At 49.8% G+C, this 26,075-nt stretch overlaps 1 protein-coding gene across 3 annotated transcripts in view; it reads right to left on the minus strand.

Moving 5' to 3' along the window:
- Nucleotides 1-26,075, minus strand: part of LOC147722961 (uncharacterized) — a 426,371-nt gene that overhangs the window by 200,827 nt on the left and 199,469 nt on the right. For all 3 annotated transcript variants that reach the window (XM_086965353.1, XM_086965352.1, XM_086965354.1), the window contains exon 3: nucleotides 520-587. In XM_086965353.1, the coding sequence (XP_086821479.1) occupies nucleotides 520-539 (20 nt within the window). In that variant the 5' untranslated portion in view covers nucleotides 540-587. The remainder of the gene's footprint in view (nucleotides 1-519; nucleotides 588-26,075) is intronic.

A 26,075-nucleotide genomic window follows, 5' to 3' on the forward strand; every position in this document is an offset into this window, starting at 1 on the left:
AAATGGTAATAACTGAAAGTTAATACCATTGTATGTTTTGGCTTCACGCACTGCGAGTGGGGCAGCGCTCCTCCATCATAGCGGAGGAGCCGCCCCTGTTCTCTTGGCTGTTTCTGTGTGGTGTATCCTGGGGGCTGTCAGAGCCCTGCCAAATTCAAATATATGACACACCTCAGTTGTGTTGGATGGGAGATGTAGTATAAAAAGCCAATAGCTAATGCATTGAAACAATGCTATTGTGATGATGTTTGTTTTCAGCGTAGAGAAGCAAGGCAGTGCTCGAGGAGCACACAAGCCATCGACTGATTGCTTTTGGGTCATTCATTTCTCAAGGCAAGAATGTGAGGAGTCGAGGAACAGACTTTTTCCTCTGGAAGAGAGTAATCAACTAATTATATGTTCGTTCACTTGAGTAGTTATTAAATGCTAATGAGAAATATATTTAATGTCCTATCTTTGAATCACGATGCAACCATTACCACCGATTACTCATTTGTTAAACAAATGCAGAGTACTCACATGTACCAGTAGAGCTCCATTCTCCGTCTCTCCTCACAAGCAGATGCCACTCATGACAGCAAATCACCCTGAGAAAGGAACATAGGACCAATGTGAGACTTATTTGAAACGCTGATGTTAAAATAGCTGAAAGAACTTTAACTATGTAGAAGCTTTAGTGGGAAATCAAACCTGTCTATTGCTAAACTGAAGAAGAGTTCTTAGGGACTAGGGCCCACATGCATCAAAGTGATTTGCATTCGCAAACGGTGCGAATCGCAAAATTCGGCCGTTTGCAAGTGCAAATCTTTGTTTTGGGATGCATTAACCTTTTTGGCTTTTTCGCAATTTGAGAAATCTCAATTTATTTGCTATTTCTAAATTGCGATTCCTTAATTTTCGCAATTTTGGAATCGCAAATACCGACAATGATGCATGTGGGCCTAGGATTCCAAGTACAATCAGCACATACCATTATTACTTTTGTTGTCAATTAAAACACACAAATAAATCACAAGAAATTTGCAAAAACGCCTATAGTACTCCGTCTTGACCTGAAATCACATAGCCAGAACCCTACTGATAAAACTGATACTTGCCCACAGGTTACGCTAGGAAGTTACATGTATTCTATTTTAGAACACAGGCGAAGGCCAGTCTAGGGAACAGTTCGAGAAACAGACACCAGAGGCTAAAATCATTTTAAGTAACAAAGACCACGAGACGGTCAACTAAAGCTAGACAGCATTTCTTTTCTAAAACAAGCATTAGCAAAGCCAATAGTGCTGACATTGTCTGCCAGATCTTTGACTTAGTAAATGCTTGTTTTGTTTACTTATTGCATTTGCAAAACGTTATTGTTAATGAAGGAGCCAGGTCCTCAGCAATCTAAAAAAACATTGGCTAAAAGCGAAAGTATTTTTGGTCTCAAAAAGCACACTTTGCCGTAGTAATTCCTGACACTAAAGGGAACTATTTTGTGTGTAGATGTGTTTTTTCTGAAGGCAATGTGCAGCGAAATTGGCGCCCGCAGTGGGTTGGGAACAGGGCCAGGCCAGAAGCTGGGCCCTAACCAACCTCCTGCTGTACAAGGCGAAATGCCGTGCGCTACGGGGTTTGGCCTCCCGTGTCCAGGATGTAGGAAGGTACTGGCCAGAGGGGAGGCCCTGCTTCCAACACCCCATTGTGCATGGTCAAAAGCCGTGCTCAGCAAGGGAATTGGCTTAATATGATAACAAATAAAAATCACTGAAAAAAACAAAGGTTGAAGCAATGTCATATTTAGGTACCGTAATATGATCTTTGCTTATGCTAAAAAAGCCCCAGAAATTGAATGAAATCCCAAAGATTAAAGCATTGTTATAGCTAGGCATGGTAATGAAATCTTAGCTTACGGTTATAAAAATCCTAGATATTGACTGAAAAAAACCCAAAGGTTAATGTGACATTATATTTGGGTGTTCAAATTAAATGAAAAACATTTTTTAAAAGCACTGGATTTCACCAGTTATAGGTTATAGAGCTAACTGTAACCCCTACCATGTTCATGACCTCACTTATTGCATCACTCTTGGCATGTCAAATGACATCATTGATGATGTCATCCAACCTACTGCTCCTCAAATTACTCTAAAAACAGCTAGATTATTATTAAAACAAAGTAGTCGGTAAAGGTCCCACATACATGTGCAGCATTGACTATGTGTACATGTACGAAATAGAAACAATGTAGTTCTGGACACACGTCTGATTGAACATGGCAAAAGTTATATGGTGCACGCTTTAGCTACTAGTGAAATTTCAAGTGCAAGCAGGACTTCATTTAAGCAATGTAGAGACTGAGTGCCAGTAGTGTGAGCTTCGAACGTACGTTTCAATTAGATTGTGGCTCAAAAAGGCCTGTTGCCAGAACATGTGTGAAAAACTACAGCTTCTATATGCAGTAATGGGCCTGATTTACTAACTGTACTTTTGAGTAAATTCACACTTTTGAATAAGTTACTACTTCTCAGTTTTCTTGAACTCCACTTTTCTACTAACTTACACTTGAGTGGTAAGCCAGACAACTGTACTCCAACACCCTCCTGTAGAAAATAATGGAGATAGAGGTGTAAAATAAAGCCCCATAAGAACGGATCTTAAATTAAATGATTTGAAATAGTTACAAATATAAATTAATGTTAAAAAACACATAAAAATAATAAATATTTATTATTTTGTTATAAAATATTTAAAAACCTTTTTTATTATTGGAATTTAATTATAAAATATTTAGGGCCAGATGCATCAAGCATTTTTCTCCTTGCAAACAGGCTGATTCGCAGAATTTGGCCTGTGTGCGATCGCTAAAAATGCTTTTGTGATGCATCAAACCCAATTTGCGATTCGGTAACCTGATACCGAATCGCAAAATGGGTTTGTGATTCGCTACTTGGAGGGGGCGTGATTAGGGCGACCCAGCCAAATAGCGAATCCTAACAGTATGCATGAATGTATTGTGAGCTTGGATGCGGTAGCAAAACATTTGCATATAATCATCTACTTCGAGTAGGTGGTAAGACATTCGCAAATGGGAAGGAGTCCCCAAGGGACCGCTTCCCCTTTGTGAATGTTTGTAAAAGCATTTTAAGAGCAGGGGGTGGTTTCACAGACCACTGCCTGCTCTTAAATAATGAAAAGAAAACTTTTCAGTTTTCTTTTTTACAAAGCATCTTGTTTTCCTTTAAGGAAAACGGGCTGCTTTACAAAAAAAGTGATTGCTTTATTTAAAAGCAATCACAGACATGGAGGTCTGCTAATCTCAACAGGGCACCATCTCTGTGATTTTTCTGATTCCTAAGGGGTCGCAAATTGCGACCTACCTCATTAATATTCATGAGGTAGATCATTTGCGATCCCTTAGGAATCGCAGAAAGTGTACTGCACACTTTCATGCATGTCGTTTTGCAATTCCCGAATTGCGAATCGCAAAGACTTGCAATTAGGGAATCGCAAAACATTTGTTGATGCATCTGGCCCTTAATAACCTCTTAAAGTTTGAGATCTAATGCACAAGTTACTACTTGTGTAACGATATATCTGTAAGAGACATTAGTTAGTGATAGATTCCTTACCTTAGAATATCCCCAGGCGTCAGACTGGATCCGGAAAGTTTTGCGTAGCAGTACCCTTGCGCGTCGGTAGGCGTCGTCTGCGGCTCCGCGTCCGTCGTCGGCGTCGTGGGCGCCGTGATGATGTCGTCGGAGTACTTAGACGCCGCCTCCGCGTGCTGACGTCAGTTCTTAGCCACAGCTTTTCCGCGCCAGAAGCACAGAGCCATGACAAAAACCGACACTGGTGCCAAGAAACTAGGGCCCTGAAAGGGGATGACTTTAACCCTAGATATCGGTTCGCAGAACGGGGAGGATGGGTGGGTCGTTAAGGAATCTATCACTAACTAATGTCTCTTACAGATATATCGTTACACAAGTAGTAACTTGTGCATCTGAAAGAGACACGTTAGTGATAGATTCCTTACCTTAGAATAGATACCCCAGCAATACCATCCCCGTGGTGGTGGGTCTGCGAACCAATATTTACACCAGAAAGTCCTGGAGAACGGAGCGGCCAAAGTAGCCGTCTCTCCGGACTTGACTATCCAGGCAGTAGTGCCTAGCAAACGTGTGCAACGAGGCCCAAGTAGGTGCCTGGCAAATGTCCTGCAAGGGCACACCTCGGCCCAAGGCAGTGGTAGTGGCCGTGGCTCGAGTGGAATGAGCCCGCAGCCCAACAGGTGGTTCCTTCTTAGCCAAGGAGTAACACGCCTGGATGCACATGATAATCCATCGAGAAATGGTCCTCTTGTGCACCGCTTTCCCTTTCTTAGCGCCCGCGTACCCAACAAAGAGCTGATCATCCACCCGGAACTGGCGTGTGCGATCCAGATAGAACGAGAGCGCACGTTTTGGGTCCAGACGGTGGAGCCTCTCCTCCTCTCTCTCGAGGGGTGCGGAGGCGGAAAGAAGGTGGGCAATGTGATAGACTGCCCAATGTGGAAGGCTGTGACCACCTTTGGCAAGAAGGAGGGCCTAGTCCTCAAAACAACCTTGTCCGGATGGACTGAAAGGAAAGGAGGCTTACAAGAGAGGGCCTGGAGCTCACTCACTCTCCTGGCAGAGGTGATGGCTACCAGGAAGGCAGTCTTCAAAGAAAGAAGGCGAAGCGGACAGTCATGAAGTGGCTCAAAGGGAGCGCACATCAGAAAGGTCAGAACCAAGTTCAAGTCCCACTGAGGCATCACGAAAGGAACAGGAGGAAAGGTATGAGTGATGCCCTTCAGAAATCTGTTAACTATGGGGGACTTGAACAAAGAAGGTTGGTCAGGCAGCCTCAGAAAGGCTGAAAGAGCCGAAAGATAGCCCTTGATAGTGCCCAGAGCAGAGCCCTGCTGGGCAAGAGAAAGAAGGAAGAGAAGAATCTCAGAGAGAGGGGCATTGAGAGGATCCACAGCCTTTGCTGTGCACCATGCCACAAACTTGTTCCACCTGCAGGCGTATACCGTTTTTGTGGAGGGACGCCTGGCTGCCAGAATGATGTTGGAAACTTCAGGAGGCAAGTCAAATGGCCTCAACTGTCGCCGCTCAATCTCCATGCATGGAGGTGGAGACTGGACAGGTTCGGGTGGAGGACCGTCCCCTGCTGCTGCGACAGAAGGTCCTCCCGAAGAGGCAGACGAACCGGGGGATCGACTGACATACTTAGTAGCTCGGGATACCAGTACCTTCGTGCCCAGTCCGGAGCCACAAGGATGACTTGTGCTCGGTCGCGCCTGATCTTCTTCAGCACTCTGGGCAGAAGAGGTATAGGCGGAAAGGCGTACAACAGACCGCAGCTCCACTCGCGACGAAAAGCGTCGCCGAGCGAGTGCCGCCTTGGAAATTCCAACGCGCAGAACTGATGACATTGCGCGTTCTCTTCGGTGGCGAATAGATCTAACCAAGGCTCTCCCCAACGCAGAAAGAGGCCTTGCGCCACGTCCGAGTTCAGATGCCATTCGTGATCCATCGAGCACCGACGGCTGAGTTTGTCCGCCCTGGCATTCAGAGAACCTGCCAGGTGTTGAACCACCAGAGTCACGCCCTGATGTTCCAGCCATTGCCAGAGGCGCAGAGCCTCCTGGCATAGGGTCCACGACCCCACCCCGCCTTGTTTGTTGCAGTACCACATGGCGGTGGTGTTGTCCGTGAACACCTGCACTGCACTCCCTCGGACAGACGGGAGGAATGCTTTCAGTGCCAGACGAATCGCCCGCAGCTCCAACAGATTGATATGGAGCCGGGACTCCGCCGGAGACCAGAGTCCTCTGATCTCCGCCTCTCCCAAGTCGCCACCCCAGCCCTGGAGGGATGCGTCCGTCACAACTACGTGCTCCGGTTGGGGAAGGGAGAGGGATCTGCCGTTGACCCAATCGCGGTCCGTGAGCCACCACTGCAGCTGTCTCGCAGTGCCCTCCGAGATCAGGACATGGTCGCCCACTGAAACTTCAGGTCCCACTGCAGAGCCCGCATCCGCCACCGTGCGTGATGCACCAGAAGGATGCAGGAGGCCATCAGCCCCAGAAGCCGCAGCGTCAGCCTGACCGAAATCCGGGATAACGGCCTGAAGATCGGAATCAGGGCCTGAATATCCCGGACTCTCTGTTCGGGCGGGTAAACCCGAAACTGCGCCGAGTCAAGAACCGCTCCGATGAAAAGGAGCTTCTGAGAGGGGCACAGGTGTGACTTCGGCACATTGATGGAAAATCCCAGCCTGTGCAGGAGATCCGCCGTAGTCTGGAGGTGGTTGACGACTGCCTGGGGCGAGCCCGCCTTCAACAACCAGTCGTCTAGGTAGGGGAAGACTGAAACCCCTAACCTGCGCAGGTGAGCTGCGACCACCGCCATCACCTTCGTGAACACCCGTGGGGCGCTGGTAAGGCCGAAGGGGAACACGGTAAACTGAAAATGCTCAAGGCCTACCGTGAACCGCAGGTAGCGCCGGTGGGCCGGCAGGACGGGGATGTGGAAATACGCATCCTGCAAGTCCAACGCTACCATCCAGTCTCCTGGGTCTAGGGCAGCTAAGACCTGAGCCAGTGTCAGCATTTTGAACTTCTCCTTCCGGGGGAAGCCGTTGACGTTCCTCAGATCCAAGATAGGGCGTAGGCCCCCTTTGCCCTTCTTGGGTACCAGGAAGTAGTGGGAGTAGCAACCACGACCTACTTCTGGCCCAGGAACGCGCTCGATGGCCCCCTTGGCCAAGAGGGCCGAAACTTCCTCCTGCTGGAGCCGCAAATGATCCCCCGATACGCGGTGGTATTGCGGTGGCATGGCTTGAGGGGTCGTCTCGAAGGGGAGGGAGTAGCCCCTTCGGACGATCTGCAGCACCCACCTGTCCGAAGTGACTGTGCGCCAGTGAGAGTGGTGATGGCGAACTCTGCCCCCCACTGGCGTCACATGGGCCGAAAAGCACGGACTAGGAGGGTTTAGAGGCGGATGCTGCGGGGGCAGGTGTGGACTGGCTCCGCTTGCCTCCCCGACCGCCTCTACGGCGGTTCCCACGGCCGCCGCCGCGCTGGACGACAGTTTGCGGCGAGTGGCTGGCGGCACGTGTGGGGACGCCCCTTCCTTGGCCACGAAAGGAGCGAAAAGCAGCCACTTGCTGGCGCGGGGCAGAGAGGCTCAAGGACTTGGCCGTAGCCCTGGAGTCCTTAAAGCGCTAAAGCGCGTGGTCTGCCTTGTCGCCAAAGAGGCGACGGCCATCGAACGGCATGTCCATGAGGGTATTCTGGACATCAGCCGAAAAGTTGGCGGATCTGAGCCAGGCGTGGCGTCGAATCGCCACCGTCGTAGCCATCGCTCTGCCCAGCGAATCAGTTGTGTCTAGTCCACACCTGATCGAATATTTTGCTGCGTCCCGGCCCTCCACCGGGGCTTGGCCGAGTTTGGCCCGTACCTCCAACGGACACTCTGGCAGCAATTCCGCCATCGTTTCCCATATAGAATGGGTGTAACGGCCCAAGAGGCATGCGGTGTTGGAAGACCGCAGTCCACAGCTAAGGGACGAGAAGACCTTCTTGCCAAAGGCCTCGTACCTCTTGGATTCCCGATCAGGGGGAGCCGACGGGAAGGCGGTCTGGGAGTTAGAGGCCTGGATAACCAGACTCTCGGGGGTGGGGTGGGTGGACAGGAAACATGGGTCGCCCGGAGCCGGGCGGTGGCGTCTGGCCACGTTCCTATTTACAGGCGAACCTGTAGCGGGCCCGGACCAAGTGCCCAAAAGAACGTCCGACAAGGCCTCATTAAACGGCAGCATAGGCTCCATGGAGCTTGACTGCGGCTTAAGGACCTCAGTGAGGAGGTTAGTCCTCACGGCCGCGACGGGGAGCTCAAGGCCCAATGCCTTAGCAGCCCTCAACACCACACTATATGTCGCGCCCTCCTCCGAAGCCACGGAAGGAGGAGAGACGAATCCAGTGTCTGGAGAGGTGTCCAGGCCACTGGCCTCCCCAAGGTCTCCTGTCCAGTCCATGCTAGACTGACATTCCCTTGACTTCATCACTCCACACGCGCTCCCCTCCGAGGATTACATCCTTCTGGGAGACCTCAACTTTCACCTTGAAAAGAACAACGACCGCAACACCACCACCCTTTTGGACAACCTCGCCAACCTCGGACTTAAACAACTTGTCACTACCCCCACCCACATCGCAGGCCACACACTCGACCCTATCTTCACCTCCAGCAAACATGTCTCCTTCAGCCACACCACAGCTCTCCTTTGGACTGACCACAGCTGCGTTCACTTTACCTACAACAAGCCCACATCCAACAACCACCCCCAACCCACTCTGCAAAGAAACTGGAACAAAATCACCATCGACCAGATCTCCTCATCGCTTCTTCAAAACCCCCCAGCCCACTCCTCAAACCCAGACCAAGCAGCCACCAACCTCACCCAATGGTTATCCAACAGCGCTGACATCCTAGCACCACTGAAAAAACGACAAATCAAACTAGGCAGCAAGAAGGCCTCCTGGTTCAACGATGATCTTAAGAAATCCAAGAAACTCTGTCGCTCCCTTGAGAAGGCCTGGAAAAAAAGACCCAACCACCAGCACCAAGGACGCCTTCAAAAACGCCACCCGCATACACCACCAACTGATCCGGAATGCCAAGAAAGCCGCTTTCAAGGACCGACTAGATAACAACGCCCACAACAGCAAGGAATTATTCAACATCATCAAGGAATTTACCAACCCCTCAGCCAACTCCAACGACATCACCCCCTCTCAAGCCCTCTGCGACTCCCTAGCCTCATTCTTCCACAACAAAATTGCAGACATCCACAACAGCTTCGACAACCGACCCAATGACCAACCCACCCAACCCCCCGCAGGACCCCCACCCCCCCTGAACATCCTCAATGACTGGAAGCCAATCTCCACTGAGGACACCATCCGTCTGATGAACTCCATCCACTCAGGATCCCCCACAGACCCATGCCCTCACCACATCTTTAACAAAGCAGACTCCATCATAGCACCGCACCTCCGAGACGTCATCAACTGCTCCCTCAACTCCGCAACCTTCCCGGAAAGCTGGAAACATGCCGAACTCAGCGCCCTCCTGAAAAAACCCACAGCTGACCCCACCGAACTCAAAAACTACCGCCCTATCTCACTCCTTCCTTTCCCGGCCAAAGTCATTGAGAAAGCGGTCAACAACCAGCTCGCTGCATTCCTCGAAACCAACAAATCCCTCGACTCCTCACAATCCGGCTTCCGAGCCAAGCACAGCACTGAAACCGCCCTCATCGCAGCAACAGACGACATTCGAACTCTAATGGACAACGGAGACACTGTCGCCCTCATCCTCCTCGACCTCTCCGCTGCCTTCGACACGGTCTGCCATAGCACTCTTTTACAACGTCTCAGAAACGTCGGAATCCAAGGAAAAGCACTGGAATGGATCACCTCGTTCCTCACCGGAAGAACCCAGAGAGTCCGCCTTCCACCATTCAAGTCAGAGGCCACTGAAGTCATCTGCGGCGTCCCACAAGGATCCTCACTCAGCCCCACCCCCTTCAACGAATACATGAGCCCCCTCGCGGTCACCGCACGCCAACACAACCTCAACATCATCTCCTACGCCGACGACACTCAACTGATCCTATCACTCACCAGAAACCCTAACACTGCCAAAACCAACCTGCATGAAGGAATGAAAGAAGTAGCAGAATGGATGAAGCACAGCCGTCTGAAACTGAACTCAGACAAAACAGAAGTCCTCATCCTAGGCACCTCCCCCTCCGCCTGGGATGACTCTTGGTGGCCAGAGGCCCTTGGAAAAGCACCCATCCCGACGGACCACGCACGGAACCTGGGCGTCATCCTGGATTCCTCACTCTCGATGAACAGACAAGTCAACGCCGTTTCTTCCTCTTGCTTCAACATTCTTCGCATGCTCAAAAAAACATTTCGCTGGATCCCCACCGAAACTAGAAAAACAGTCACACACGCTCTGGTCACGAGCCGACTGGACTACGGAAACACCCTCTACGCCGGTACCACCGCAAAACTCCAGAGAAGACTCCAACGCATCCAGAACGCTTCGGCCAGGCTCATATTAGACATCCCGCGTAAAGAACACATCTCTGGTCACCTGAAAGACCTCCACTGGCTCCCCGTCAATAAGAGGATTACTTTCCGGCTCCTTACCCACGCACACAAAGCACTCTACGAAATCGGACCTGAATGCCTCAACACACGACTGTCCTTCTACTCCCCCCCCCCCGCCAGCTACGATCCTCCAACCAAGCCCTTGCCATTGTACCTCGCATCAACAAAACCACCATGGGAGGTAGATCCTTCTCCTACCTGGCAGCTAAAACCTGGAACTCACTTCCCACTCACCTTCGCCTTACTCAGAACCACCTACCACCTAGCATTCAGAAAGCAACTCAAAACGTGGTTATTTGACAAGGAATTCACCATCCTTCTTCAAGCGCCTTGAGACCCTCTGGGTATGTAGCGCGCTATATAAATTTATTGACTTGACTTGTCTTGTCTTGACTTGACTTGTCAGAGGGTCCTCAGACCCCTCCCAATCCTCCTCGTCCCCCATCTCCTGAGACTCAGGGTCGTTAGTGAATGAGGATGGTTCATAGGGATAGAAATCCCCGAACGGCGTCGGGATCGGCGCCGATGGGTGCCGTCCCGACGTCGGGACCCATAGAGAGGAGGTATTGGGGACGGCGTCGGCCGGGACCGACGCCGGAGGGGACACCACACGGACCGACCCCGGGGGGGTCGTAAGGTCCACCGGGGACGTTCCATCGCCCGACGAGGGTCGAACGGCACCCTGCGGTGTCGGACCCGAAGGCACCGATGACGCCGTGACCGCCGAACCCTGCGGCGCCGAGCCCGAGGGCAGCGGCGGCGTCGGGATCGCGGAGCCCTGCGGCGCCGAAGACGCCGGCGGCGTCGAGGCCGAAGCACCCGACGGCGTCGGGGTTGAACCCGACCCACTAGGGCCCCCAGACGGGTTCGCTGGGCCCGAAGGCGCCGCGGAACCCGTCGGAGAAGAAAGGGACCTCATGGCCATGAGGAAGCGCTCTATCTCCTCCGGCGTCGCGTTCAGCCCAGGGACCGGGGGGTATGGAGCCGAACGCGGCGCCCGCGACTCCTGAGGAGCCGCGTGGGCGGTGTCACCCGAACCCCCGGCCGCATCGCGCAAGCGTCGGGGGGAGTCGGAAGAGCGATGATGTCTCTTCGACTTCTTATGCTTCTTACCTGACGACTTGGACCCGGAGGAGTGGCGCCGACTCCCGGAGCTGTGACGGCTTCGCCCCCGCGACCTGTCCCTCGACCTCCTGTGGGACCGGGACCTCACACGGCGCGGGGCCAACTGGCGGATCTCGAGTCGCCTGCGGGACCGCTCCCGCCTGGCCTTCCTCGAGAGGGCCCGACAGTCGGAGCAGGCCTCGTCGTCATGGTCGACGCCCAAACACGTCAGACACAGTCGGTGCGGATCCGTAACCGACATGAGTCGCTCGCAACCGCCGCAGTGCTTGAAGCCGGGCATCCCTAACGGCACCGTCGGAGTCGTGAAGACTTCGAAAGAGATCAAAAGATCCAAAAAGTTAGTCAAAAAATGACTAGGGAACTGCTTTTTCCAGATCTGCGCTGGCTGGCGCGGAAAAAAGAAGAACTGACGTCAGCACGCGGAGGCGGCGTCTAAGTACTCCGACGACGTCATCACGGCGCCCACGACGCCGACGACGGACGCGGAGCCGCAGACGACGCCTACCGACGCGCAAGGGTACTGCTACGCAAATCTTTCCGGATCCAGTCTGACGCCTGGGGATATTCTAAGGTAAGGAATCTATCACTAACGTGTCTCTTTCAGATGTGAAGTTATAAGCAGTGCTTGATGGGGCACAAGTTATAGTTAGTTCACTAAACTTTAACTGGCTAATTTCAGTGTTTTTTTAAATTTTTAAACGCTAGTTCTTACCTCCTTTTAACACGATCTATAACGTCACTTCAACCATTATCTTTTTTCAGAGAATGTCAGTGTTTCTTTTAATGTATGCTAAGCCCTTATCACCATACTTAAGTATATATTTTGGTAAAATCAAAAGGTCTTGGCTAATGCCATTCCTAACCAAGCATTAGCAAAGCCCACAATTTCTCACTTTTGGGACCTATGGGCTTTGTCTGTGATTTTTAAATATGCTGTACAGAATCCTTGATGCTATGTAGCATGGCTAAAGGCATTAAACTTTAAATAAAGATGGGTAGATCATTTTGTAAGGGCATACACCATGCGTGTGTGCCTAAGAAAGAACGCAAGCAATGCATTTTTTTATTGATGCACCAGTGGGGAAGATAAGTAGCACGTAGGGTTGGGATGGGGGAATCAATACAGAGGGTGGTTGGAAGCAAAGGGCAGGGCAGGAGAAGAGACGGCTTGGTGGGAGAAGAAACCCAGGGGGTGGGAAGGAAGCAACTCCGAGGGGGCCCAAGCAACACATATGTCAAGGGTTGGGAGGAGAAGTAACGGACAAGCTAAAGAAACATGGAGTGCAAGGCAGCAAATGGTAAGAGAGAGAAAGGTAAAGCAGGAGTGAGCGATGCACAATTGAGAGGAAGTAATGAGTGGGATAAGCATACGATGGCAAGTGCTTTCAGGAGAGGAGCAGGAGAAACACATGGTGCGTGGAGGGTGTTCCAAAGAAGTACACAAGAAAGATAGCTGGAAAACACATGCATTCTTGTGAAATTGTTAAGTGCAAAGGGAAAAGTATGTCGCTAGAACTGAGCACTGGAAGAGGGAAAATACTCTGAGGGCAGACACAAGATAGAATAAGAATCAAGCAAATAAGAGTGACAGGAGAGATACCTAATGGTAAGCAATTGTCTGGGACCTGTATCTTCTTGGTAAGCCCACGATAAGTCTTGCAACAAGCAGTGTATGTGCTGTCTAGCAATCACGATCTAAAAAACATAATGTGAATCCTGCCCAGTGAAGTGCTGAAATGCAGGCAGCTAATTAGGATGTGCCACGTGGCACACCAAAGTATTTCTATTGTATGCAGAGTGTGTGCCTAGCACTCTTGCTAAACGCATGTCATCTACAAACTAAAGCAGAGACATCTTAAGGAACTGGTTTCAAAGACTTGCCTTTAAGATAAGTGGGCAACAAAAGGAAGCCTTTATAGCAAAATTGTGAGCTCGGCTAACCCTGCCTATGAGAAAGTGGGAACCGCACCTGGGCGGCACTGTCTGAAACAATACCTTTATTGAATGCAGCACAAGAAGTTCACAGACGAGGAAGGAAACCCAGTCTAAAAAATGCAGCTCTTTGTTAGTCGGGACGTTTAAATCATGAGGTAGTATTTTCCGTGACAGGAGCTTCAGAATCAGTATGGAACATAAGGAGTTAATCAAGAAGGACATGTGCAAATGCGGGCACGGCGGTAGTGGAGCAACCAAGATAACACAACACAAGATCAGTGTCTCACTTACAGAGACAGAAGGCGGGCACGGAGGGCAGGCAAAGACGTTTGCCGGGGAAGAGCTATGTAGAGCATGGGACAGTCACTGTTGCCAATTAAATAATCACGGTCTTTGTGTGCAGATCTTTAGGCAAGATCGCTGGCATGACTAATCTAGAACCAGTGACGCACGCTCGTGGTTGCAGATTCTCATTTTACCACGCAACCAATACAAATAAAGTTGAGCAGCGCATGCTGATAGGGTAGCATCGTTTGTAGGAATGTTGGATGGTAGTCAACATGGCGTTTTCCCGGAAATCTGTGCCTACTTGCAAATCTCCCGCCCAACTCAGCAGTGGCTTTGTGCTTATTGGGGAGAATTAAATAAAACATGTAAGGTCACCAGACCCTGGCTGCCTTTACATCATATCATCTAGCAATTTCTTTTACAGCTTCGTAATGAACAAGAGCGGCTAGAGAACTCAGGATGGGGAATTCCTTTCAATACATCACTAGGGCATTGTGGTATAGGATTTATCTGAAGAGAGTTTGTGTTGAGAGATCACCCTCGTTATCCATCTTAGGTGCAGTAGAACAAACTCATCTAGATGCAACACACCTGTTCACCTTGATGCAGCTGAAGGAGCTGAAATCTGCACCAGAGATGTGCAATATGTGTGCAAGACAAAGTAGTAAAAACCTTTCCCGCTGGTTTGCCTCCTACTGTGTAAATTTATTTTTTGAAACTTCCTCAGTGTCACAAACTTTACTGAGTAGGAAGTTTTCTTTAAAAAAAAGTAGTTGGGGGGAAAAAACATTATTTTGGAATAATACCCCACCAAAAATGATTTTGGGAGAAATCCCCTTTCAAAATCATTGCGAGAAAAACACCCCCCTACAGGGTAAGTAGTGAGCCGGGAACGCTTTTTGCAAATTTATGAAGTGCAAAAATGTTCTAGTTGCATCATCTTCACTGATGTCGTTAACATTTCACAAATTAAGATGTAATCCTTCTCCCTCTAATGACATTTGAACATGAGAATAACACAACCTACCACTTCCAAGTCGAGGCTTCCAGTGCTAGCAATGGTGCTGGGCTTGACTAAACCAGTGCAGGACCAACTACCACCGATTGAGCTTGTAATTACCTCCCACGGTTCTTCTTCCGACCACTCTGGATGTCGCTTAGGAGTAGCAAGAACTTTTAGGCTGGCAAACCACAGACAGTAAGTGTGAGTGTATCTGGTACGTGTTTGTGTGAGGTAATCTGCAGTGAAGGGGGTTGCTTTCAGAAACTTGATATGGACTGTTGGAAAATCTGTTATTCAGTGAACCATGTTAAAGTACCTATTTCCTGTTACTGAACAAGTTGTGCTAGAATACCTGCTTCCTGGAATGTTCAGTCAACTAATGAGTGAATTATGAGTGAACCAGGTTCAGAAATGTGCTTTTTTGAGACTGAATACACAATGCTGTCGAGGGCTTTTGAGCTATCAGGGCTCTCTGAAAATCTGCTGAGCCACGTTCATCACTATACCCTTTCCCTGAAATACCTACTCAATTAAAATGCACAATGCCATCCCTATCCATAATATCACAATATGCCTCTGCAGCACACTGATCATCCATCATACTTAACGCATATCCAAGTGCATGCAAACTCACTCTCCCAACCTAATTCATATTGACAAACTAGTCACTCTCTTCATCAATGAGACCTGGGTTACACAGACCACATTCCAGGCCTGTGTTACCCTCATCCCATATGGCTACAATTTCCTTCACCTTCCACTGTAGCACAAAACATTTGGGGCCCTCGCCATCAGCCATGCACTCATAATCACCATCAGGTCCATCCCCTTTATGGCCTCACCCATTTTTGGATTTATGCTTGTTGCCTCTTTTTCACTAATCATACATCATCCTCCACTTGAGTTGGGGGGGCGTGGCTAAGATGCCCCCACGTCGGACGCGGCCTAGTGAGCTCCATCACCAGCCCATGCAAAACCCTTTATTTATCCTCCCCATCCAGTCTAGATCGCACATAAAGGACGTCCTGGCTAGTGCACCACTTGGCAGATGCAGCATGCCTCGAAATTCAGGGGCAATAAAAGAGCCGCCATATCCTGGGCTGGCTTTAGCGCTGGAATCATGCATTTCTAGTACTCTTTCACACCCTTTCTACCAGCTCAGCCCACGCTTTCTCAGGAATCTCTTCGCCTAGGTCCTCCTCCCATTTTTGCCGTAATTTCAATAATGGAGTAAGTGCCTCGTGCGTCATCCGTCTATATAGGCAGGTGACTGCCTTAAAGGTTCCCGCTGCCATTACTACGTACTGGCAGGCCACTGAGGTTGGTGGTTCACTCAGCCCCTTTCCAGTGCATTTGAATGGACGCAGTGAGCGCTGAATGGAGCGAGAAATCCCTGCGGGACAGTTCGTACCGTTACTGTAATGCCTCAAAGGGCAGCATGGTACCATCATCGTATAGGCCCTCTAAGTAGTCAAGCTCTTCTCTGCTCAGTCAGTCAGCTCTGCCCAATTACCCCCTTGTGGCAGAGCAATGCACATGGCCAGGGGGATCTAAGGAGCATAAGGTCGTGGGATCTGCACTCTCCTCTGACTCCTAGTCCAGAGGACCGAAACGTCCACAATTCTTGAGTAAGTGACTTAAGCCACAGTTGTAACTGTAAAATAATTTGGGAGAGTATCTGTCTGAATGTCTGCTCACCCTCGTGACCACCCTGCCCTCGAAATTCCGATGCTACTGCTTGGGTAAGCTACTGCAGCTTGGCCGCCAGGTAGTATGTTTCAAATTCTGGGACCGCCAGTCCACCCTCCGATTTTGGTCTCATCAGTATTTTCAACGCTACCCTCCGCCTGCCCGCGGCCCAGAGAAACCCTGTAATCACCGACTGAAGTTGCATAAAAATTGACGCTAGAATCCTAACCGGTAAGGTCCGGAAAGAATACAGCAACCTGGGAAGGGTCACCATCTTAAGAAGGGCCACTCGGCCAGCCACTGAAAGAGGGAACACTCCCCAAAACTCCAGATTACTCCCAAGGCCTCTGATGGCTCTACCCACGTTACCCTCCAGCAAATCAGTTTGGGTATGATATATTCGGATCCCCAGGTACGTCATACATTGACGTTCCAAGTGCACCCCGTGTGTAGCTGATGGCCCAACAGCCAGCAGGAGGTGGCAGGGAACAGGCAAGATTTTACCCAATTCACTTAAGAGTCCAGTGACGGTGCTCCAATGAGGGCATCCTCGGCATTAGCCAGAAACATGAGCAGGTCGTCAGCATACAGAGCAATATAGTGAGACTGATCGTGCACACGTAGCCCAGAATATGGTAGACCCGTTCTGGCCTGAGCTGCAAGCAGGTCCATGGCCAGGGGGAATAATAGAGGGGAGAGCGGACAGCCCTGCCTCGTCCTGCGGCTTACAACGCATGCGTCTGAAATCAATCCACCTGTTTTAACCCAAGCCGTAGACTGTTTGTACAAAAGCACCGTCCAAGCCACAAATGCGTCCCCCAAGCCAAAGCTTTGCATGACATGGAACAAATATGGCCATTCCAAACTGTCAAATGCCTTCTCTATACCCACTGCCAGTATAGCAGCAGATTATTTCGGGTAAGTGTCGGCATCTATGATATGAAGCAGGCGCCTCACGTTGATGGCCATATTCCTTGTCGGAATGAATCCGACTTGGTCTCTGTGTATTAAGTGCAATGTTCCCTCTATTTTTTTTCCTCTGTGTGCGGCAGTGGAGGCTCTCTGTGCGCTGCAACCATGGAACTAAACCGCGCTTGTCTGCGGTGCCAAATGGCACTCAAAACGTATACTTTAAAAAGTGAAAAGATGGTGCATTTTCACACATACAGCACAACAATAAGGGTCTTAAGGGCAGTTTGCAAATTTATTGTATTGCCTGTATTTTCATTGTTGTTGCCTGTGACTGCTGTTGTTTGTCTCCCCCGCTGCCTGCACGTGGTTCGTGCCCCTTTTTCTTCCCTCTGTTCCCCTCGCTGTCCCCATGCTCTCTCTGCCCGGTCTTTCCTTCTGTACCCCTCGCTGCCCAGTTTTCCCTTCTGTTCCCCTCCCTGCCGCCGTGCCTCTCTGCCCGTTCTGCCTTTTGTTCTTAGCTGCCCCTATATTTCTGCATTTTGCCTCTGTGCCATTAGTTTTTTGTGCCAGTCTGCCCTCTGTGCCACTCGTTTTTGTCCCCCTTTTGCCTTCTGTTCCACTCGTTTTTTGTGCCCGTCTGCCCTCTGTCCCACTCGTTTTGTGTGCCTTTCTGCCCTCTGTCTCTGTCCCACTCGTTTTTGTGCCTTTATGCTCTCTGTCTCTGTCCCACTCGTTTTTGTGCCTTTATGCTCTCTGTCCCACTCGTTTTTGTGCCTTTATGCTGTCTGTCTCTGTCCCACTCGTTTTTGTGCCTTTATGCTCTCTGTCCCACTCGTTTTTTGTGCCTTTATGCCCTCTGTCTCTGCCCACTCGTTTTTTTAGCCTTTCTGCCCTCTGTCCCACTCGGTTTTTGTGCCTTTATGCTCTGTCCCTCTCGTTTTTTGTGCCTTTCTGCCCTCTGTCCCACTCCTTTTTTGTGCCTTCATGCTCTCTGTCTCTGTCCCACTCGTTTTGTGTACCTTTCTGCCCTCTGTCTCTGTCCCACTCGTTTTTGTGCCTTTATGCTCTCTGTCTCTGTCCCACTAGTTTTTGTGTGGGACGCAAAAACGGGTAGATTCTCAGAATCTGCCCCTTAGCGACCAGTATTTTTGCATTTGGGATGCATCATCCCATATGCAAAAATCGCAATTTAAGTAATGTCTAAATAGCGATTACTTAAATTGCGATTGCATTTAAGGAATCGCAAATTGAGATTCCTTAAATGCAATGCATTAAAGTAAAACGCACCTCATGTTGCACTGCTGCTTGGGGGATGAAGTCCACTTTAGTCCTGAGGCCTTCAGGAGGCAAGGGTACCACATTACCCCCACCAGCAGTGTGCCTAGAGGCGCATTTGCAGAGTGGTGGAGAAAGGGGTGTGGCCTCTGACCACCCCTCAGCAATCCAACTGTGTTGGACTTACTGGAGGTAACAGGAAGTCTTGTCTGCTCCTAAGGACCTTCAGCAGCCAAGTGCCTCAGAAGGTGCGTTTGCAGAGTGGTGGGAAAATGGGCGGTGCCTCCGCGATTTGCCGGCTGTTTTCCTTTTTCCTCATTTTTAGGAAAGGGGGCTGTGTGTCCCCCCTTCCCTAGACCATTTTGGGCACCGGGAACCCCATCTGCCGGGGCCAGGCCCTTTTTTAATAATGCTGAAAAAAAAAAAAAAGGAGGGTGGCCGCATGGCCCCCCTCCGAAGGCCGATTTTGGCCCTGGGCTCCCATCTACCGGGGCTAGGCCTTTATATATATATACCTCCTCCCCTGGGGCTTGGCCTTTTGATTTATTTTTTTTTTAAATAAAGGAAGGGGGGCGTGTGACACCCTTTCTGCGGACCAATTTTGGCATCTGTGAACCCATTCCCTGAGGCTTGCCCTGTATTTAATTTACATTTTTTTATATTGGAGGGGGGCCGTGCGGCCCCCCTCCTGAAGCCAATTTCGGCCCCCAGGACGAGGTCTTAAACTTTTTGTTTGAAAGGATGAGTAGGGCCAATATTGGCCCAGGGACTTCATCCCTGGAGCGTGGCCTCTTGTTGAGGACCGTGGGGAGAGTTTCAAGGCCCCCGCAGTCACTGCCAGTTCCTGCTTCCTGCAGGAGCTGGCATTGCTTTTGGACAGAGGAAGCTGCAAACATACAACTACCTCTGCCCAAAAGCAATTCTGCTCCGCTTCATGGAAGCAAGAGCACTTTTCCTGCGCTCGCTTCCATGAAGCAGAGCAGAGTTTGCTATTGCTTGTACCTTGCAAGCCATAGAAAACTGCAATTTACTTGGGGTGGGCACCCCGGGACATTCCTGGAGCCAACCCTGGGGGGTGATGCTCCCCAGGGACATGGAGGGCTCCTGGAGGGGGGCTGCATGTACCCCTTCACATCTTCTCTATAGCCCCAGGCAGGTGGTGGTCCCTGGGGCTGGTTGGAGGTGCTGGAGCCCCCCCACCCATTATTTTAAATATAGCCCTGGGGAGGTGGCAGTCACTGGGGCTGCGGTGGAGGCTTGTGCCCCTCACATTTCAGTAAATTAGGCCCTGGGGAGGTGGCAGTCCCCCACACATTATTTTAAATATAGCCTCTGGGAGATGGCGATCTTCAGCACTGCGGGGGCCGCATGCCCCCCGCATTTCAGTAAATTAGCCCCAGGGAGGTGGCGTTCCTGGGGCTGTGGGGGGGGGGGCAGGAGCACACCCCACGCATTATTTTAAATATAGCCCCGGGGAGGAGGTAATCCCCGAGGCTGCGAGAGGGGGCGCGTGGCCCCCCTGCATTTCAGTAAATTAACCACAGCGAGGTGGCGGTCACTGGGGCTGGGATATCACAACATCATGCGTGGGGGGCTCCAGCCCTCCAGCTGGAGCCCCCCCATGCATGATGTTGTAATATATCCCTGGGGAGGTGGTATTCCCTGGTGTAGTGGGGGTCCCGCATTTCTGTGATTCAGCCGCGGGAAGGTGGGGCCCCCATTATTATTTTTTTTAATGTTTTTGCTTGGGACTCAGTTCAATCGAGTAACAAGATGGCTGCCACCACTTCCTGGTTTGAAGTGTTGGCAGTCAATCAGATATCTGGCACGAGATCGGGAGGGCTTGTAGATCGACCGCAATTTTATCTTTGCATTTCTCAGGAACTACTGATCGGATTTACATGTTGCTGGATGGTCATAACGCACAGGTGCTTACCAATAAATGGAGGAGATGAAGCAGGTGTTGGTCCAGCTGACATGGAATATAAGATTTCTCTCCTGCCCAGATCGGTCATCACAAATGGGACGCATGTGGTCAAATTTGGCTTCATGGAGCCTCCAGCAATGCACGGATGGGCACAAAATGTACCTGTAAGACTCGACACACTTGAAAAACACTTTGCTGTTCTGCTTATGACACAGGGATATTTATATATCAACCAGGAGACGTGGCTCTCCGAAATCCGACGGCACATGGTCAACAAACACCAACTCTACTTCTTTTCAGGTCTGGTTTTCAATTCATTTATTATTCTCATTTCATGGCAAGTACATATACGTATAGATATATATATACATGCAGTGGTGGCTCCTCTACTGTCGCAGATGAGCGTTGCTCCACTGCTTTCACGCAGTGAAAACAAAGGAAACATAAAATGATAATAACTGACTCCGTACTGCTTTGCGGGCGGGCGGGGCTGTTCTGCGTTCAGAGCAGTTTGTCCACTCCTAAGTGTACATGACTGTTTGGCTAGCCATCTGGAACGGGCCAAACATTCATGCGCACTTTCCCTGTTCTTCATGCAGGCTAAATTACACCCTGCATGGAGAACATGCCCAGGCCGTTATTCCCTGGCTAAGCGTCGAACCATGACTCTCAGAACAATCACAATGCCAGGGAGCCTGGGTGCTTACCTATCACAACACTGCATTGCAGTGCTGTGATTGGTCAGGGGAGCCTAGCTGTGTTTTCTGTTCCTCAAGTCCAGCGGCAAGGTAAATGTTCTTTTTTTTAAAACAAAATTTCCATTGTGTTACCCCTCGTCCCCCTCTGCACACCTGCCACGCCACTCGCAAGCCTTGCTGGCCGTCACTGTATATATGCCTCGCTCGGTGTAGGATTTTATACTCCTTGCAGGCACTTATCACCCATTTTAGCCCTAGGAGGCCTGTTGTGGGTAGCCATGTGCTCTAGAAATGACAAGGATAGAACAGAATCTTCCTTTACAAATTGTTTCCCTTGTTGTAGGAAGGAGGGGACATACAACGATTTCCTTCTTATCTAGCACCTCCTGTGCTCTCTGACTGTCATAATCTTCACTTGGTCTCGATCTCTCCCTACTCTTTTCTTTATTGCTTGGTGCAGCCTAGACTTGTGCTGCAGGCAGGGTCACGGTGTTATTTCTGTTTTTGGAGCTGTTTGATCAATCAAACACCCTTGGCTGTATCTGTTTATCAAGCAATACCAGAGGGGTGTAGTGACAGCACTGTCTGAAGCGCAGGTGACTTAGCTATAACTATGTGTAATTATGCAGTTTCTACTGTATAGTATTTTTCAAAAGTGGGAAGGTAGCATGAAAATTAATATGACAAGTTTCACTGATGACTATAGTGAGGAATACAGAATTAACAAGCATTAGAAATGCAATAGGTCTCGGATTTTTTTGAGTTGGAGGTAATGGCATTGTAAATGGCAATGTCTTGTCGCCATGTGTTATGGAGTGTATGCATGTGGTGTGTAGTGGAAATATGTGTGTTGGATTGGACTAGTAGCAATGGTGCATGCTGCGCTTTAGATGAATATGTTTAAAAGTAAGTGCAGCATAGTGCGATTGCTACAATAGTTAACTGTAGATGCGTTAACAATTGATGTGTGCACTGATTGGTGGTGGTGTGTGTGCCCGTAGAAATTGTGCACTGATGGCTGGTGGTATGTGTGCTTGGTGGAAGCATGCAGTGCCGGGTGGAGGTGTGTGTGCCTGGTGGAAGCGTGCACTGACGGCTGGTAGTGTGTGTGCCTGTTAAGTGTACAGAGATAGTTGGTAATGTGTGTGCTTGGTGAAAGGGTGCACTGACAGCTGGTGGCAAGTGCGCCTAGTGAAAGAGTGCACTGACAGCTGGTGTTGTGTGTGACTGGTGAAAGTGTGCACTGACAGCTGGTGGTGTGTGTGTGTTTGGTGAAAGCATGCACTGACATTTGGTGTTGTGTGCGTGGTGGAAGTCTGCACTGACGCATGATGTGGTTTGTGCTTGGTGAAAGCGTACATTGATGGCTGGTGGTGTTTGTGCTTGGTGAAAGCGTGCACTGATGGCTGGTGGTGTGTGGTTGTGTGTGTGGTTGTGTGTGTAGTGGTGAGTCTGTGGGGGTGAGTCTGTGGGGGTGAGTGTGTGGTGGTGAGTGTGTGGTGGTGAGTGTGTGGTGGCGAGTGTGTGGTGGCGAGTGTGTGGTGGCGAGTGTGTGGTGGCGAGTGTGTGGTGGCGAGTGTGTGGTGGTGAGTGGTGATGCGTGTGTGGTGGTGAGTGGTGATGCGTGTGTGGTGGTGAGAGGCTGGTGTGTGTGTGGTGTGTGTGAGTATGGTATGTGTGTGTGATGTATGTGTGTGTGGTGTGTGTGGTTTTTGTGTGTGGCCCTATGTATGTGTGTGGTGAACTTAGTTTTAGTGTTTGTCTCCTGCACACTCACACAGTGTCCTTACACACACATACACTGCTCACTTTGTACATCCACACTGTTCATCCTGCATAGTCACACACTGTTCATCCTGGACACTCACACACTTTGCACCCTGCACACTTACACACTGTTCACCCTGCATACCCACATACTCACACACTGTTTACCTTGCTCACTCACAGACTGCAGTCACTGTCACTGCAGTCACAGTTATTCTGCAGTCATACTCACTCTGCATTTACTCGGCAGTCACTCTGCAGTCACACTCACGCTGCAGTCACTCTGCAGTCACACTCACTCTGCAGTCATTCTGCACTCGCACGCACTCTGCAGTCATTCTGTACCTGCACTCACTCTGCACTCACTTTGCACCTGCACTCACTCGACACTCACTCTCCAATCACACTCACTCTGCAGTCACTATGCAGTCACACTCACTGCAGTCACTCTGCAGTCACACTCACTCTGCAGTCATTCTGCACTTGCACTCACTCTGCACTCACACTTATTCTGCACTCACTCTGCGCTCACATTTAGTCTGCACTCACTCTGCACCTGCACTCACTGTGCACTGACTCTGCATCTGCAATCACTCTGCACTCACTCTGCATTCACTCTGTACTCTGCACTCACTCTTTCTGCACTCACTCTGCACTCGCTCTGTACTCGGCACTCACTCTTTCTGCACTCACTCTACACTTACTCACTCTGCACTCACTCTCACTGTACACTAATCCCACATACTGCTTACTCTGCACACTCACACACTATACGTAAAATATGTGTTTGTAACTTTGATTTACAGTCTGTGAAAAAAAACACTTTTTGCAAGTAAAAGCGGTTTATTGATATTTGAAAAGGAAAACGTTTTCATTGACACAGTTGTAGGTAAGATCCGACATTATTAAATGTATCTATATGAAATATTGCAACTGTATGACTGTGCACCTGCACTCACCCTGCACTCACTCTGCAACTGCACTCACTCTGCACTCTGCACTCACTCTGCACTCACTGTCACTCTGCACTAATTTTGCACGCACTCTGCACTCACTCACACTCTGCACTCACTCACTCTCACTCTGCAGTCATTCTGCACTCACTCTGCCCTCTACTGCACTCACTCACACTCTGCACTCACTCACTCTCACTATGCAGTCATTCTGTGCTCACTCTGCACTCTACTGCACTCTGCTGCACTCTGCACTCTGCTGCACTCTGCACTCTGCTGCACTCTGCTGCAATCTGCTGCAATCTACTGCACTCTACTGCACACTGCACTCTACTGCACTCCACTGCACTCTACTGCACTCTACTGCACTCTACTGCACTCTACTGCACTCTACTGCACACTGCACTCAACTGCATTCTACTGCACTCTACATTCTACTGCCCTATTCTGCACTCCACTGCACTCTACTGCACTCTGCACTATTCTACACTCTGCTCTCTACTGCACTCTACTGCACGCTGCACTCTACTGCACGCTGCACTCTACTGCACGCTGCACTCTACTGCACGCTGCACTCTACTGCACGCTGCACTCTACTGCACTCTGCCATGGACAGCGGCAGGCGCGATACTTACATTAGATCTCCAGTGGGGGAGGAAAGGAGCTGCAGTCTGAAGAGGACTGGCAGGCTGGTAATAATATCTAGGACTGGACCACAGCATCGTGCTCACAAGCTTGGATTTCTGTACTGTAGAAAATTACTGTGCTGCAGCCTTTGTGGCACTGAGCACCAGAGGCTCATAGTACTGGTGCTGCACACATGGGTTACAACAGTGAAATGTGCTGCGAAATACACAGTTAAACATGGCCACGTCAGCGTTCACTCTGCGAGAACCCCCGCAGTCTTCCTGTGGTTGTAACAGCAACATAGTGTGCGTTCAGTGCTTTCATAGAGCCCCTGCTGCCGCACAACTTGCCATTGTTGCAGTCCTGCTAACAAAGGTTTTTTCCATTGTAAAATCTAACGACTCTTATATCATCAACTTCCAAAGGAGGAAAATCTAAGTTGGCCCTGTCTATATTCGAATATTACCCCTGCAGGTTACTCAGATCTCTGTAGCAGGCACTCGACCCACCGAGTTGTCCGACTTCTATTGTAGCATGCTGGTACCCTTTCCCGGGCTCCTGATAAACTCACAAAGCTCTACCTTGAGGGATGATTTAAATTGTGGGAGTATGAAATGTCCTTACAAGAGCACTGAATGCAAATAGGAATGCAAAGACAGGGCCACCACAGGCACGTACTTACATGTGTTATATGAGAGCGGGGGGATGGGTGGCACTGTGGCAGCGCACATCCTTCCCTGCCCTGAGACGTCAGCTAAGTGAGCCCGGGTCCCTACGGAATGAACTCCCAGGCAGAAACATGTAAAGTAGCCAATACTGGGCACTGGAGACTTACATCTGGGATGGGGGAGCTGTGCGGGTGTTGGAGGGGGGCGCTAGCCGCAGCTGCCAATGTACCGACCCAGTTCCATATATGCTGCTTAACGCGGGTATACGCTTGCTTCTAAGCGCTCCCACCTTTGCCAGAGATCGGGGACAAAGGAGGGGTGGGCGATGTGTCCAGGATCACACAGTTTGAACCCGTGATGATCAATACAAGCGTTTTGGGGCACAAGGCTATGGCGAGGTGTGAAGGGAGCACTGATACAAATGTTGCATGGTTGTACATACATCAACAAATGTACTATTGCCACCTGAGTTGAAAAGTGCTGTGCTGCTTACTCTCTCCGATAACACCCTCAAATAAGTATAGAATGTAGCTGACCTGATTAAAGCAGGACCAGGTGCTGACCAAAGGAATTCCAGGGACGTTTTTTCTATGCAATTGCCGAATCATCCGATTTCATAATCACCTGTAAGAAATATGGTGCTCCTGTCATTTCCAAACTTACATCCACATTAGTGTGTGTCTTAAAAAAAACGTGTCTTAATTGACTTACCTTGTGATAGCGAAAAAAAATAATCCAATGGTCTGGAAAATAAACGGTCCTTCACACGCTCGTGAGTAATCGTGCCTTTAAAAAAACTACAACATATATTCATGAATTGCCATGAATAATTCGTAAGCCTGGACCATTAATTTTGACAATACTATAAATGCCTCATGAACGTACCTCAGCGAATCTGTATTAAAGCGGTGATCGCGTCTTGCCTAAAACCGCTATACTTGCCCGTTGTATTTACGGCGTAATGATCCATTCAAAGTTTAATAGAGTTCCTATTAGTCACGTTACTAAAAACT

This window comes from Lissotriton vulgaris, chromosome 4_1 (assembly GCF_964263255.1).
Source record: "Lissotriton vulgaris chromosome 4_1, aLisVul1.2, whole genome shotgun sequence".
Lineage (NCBI taxonomy): Eukaryota > Metazoa > Chordata > Amphibia > Caudata > Salamandridae > Lissotriton > Lissotriton vulgaris.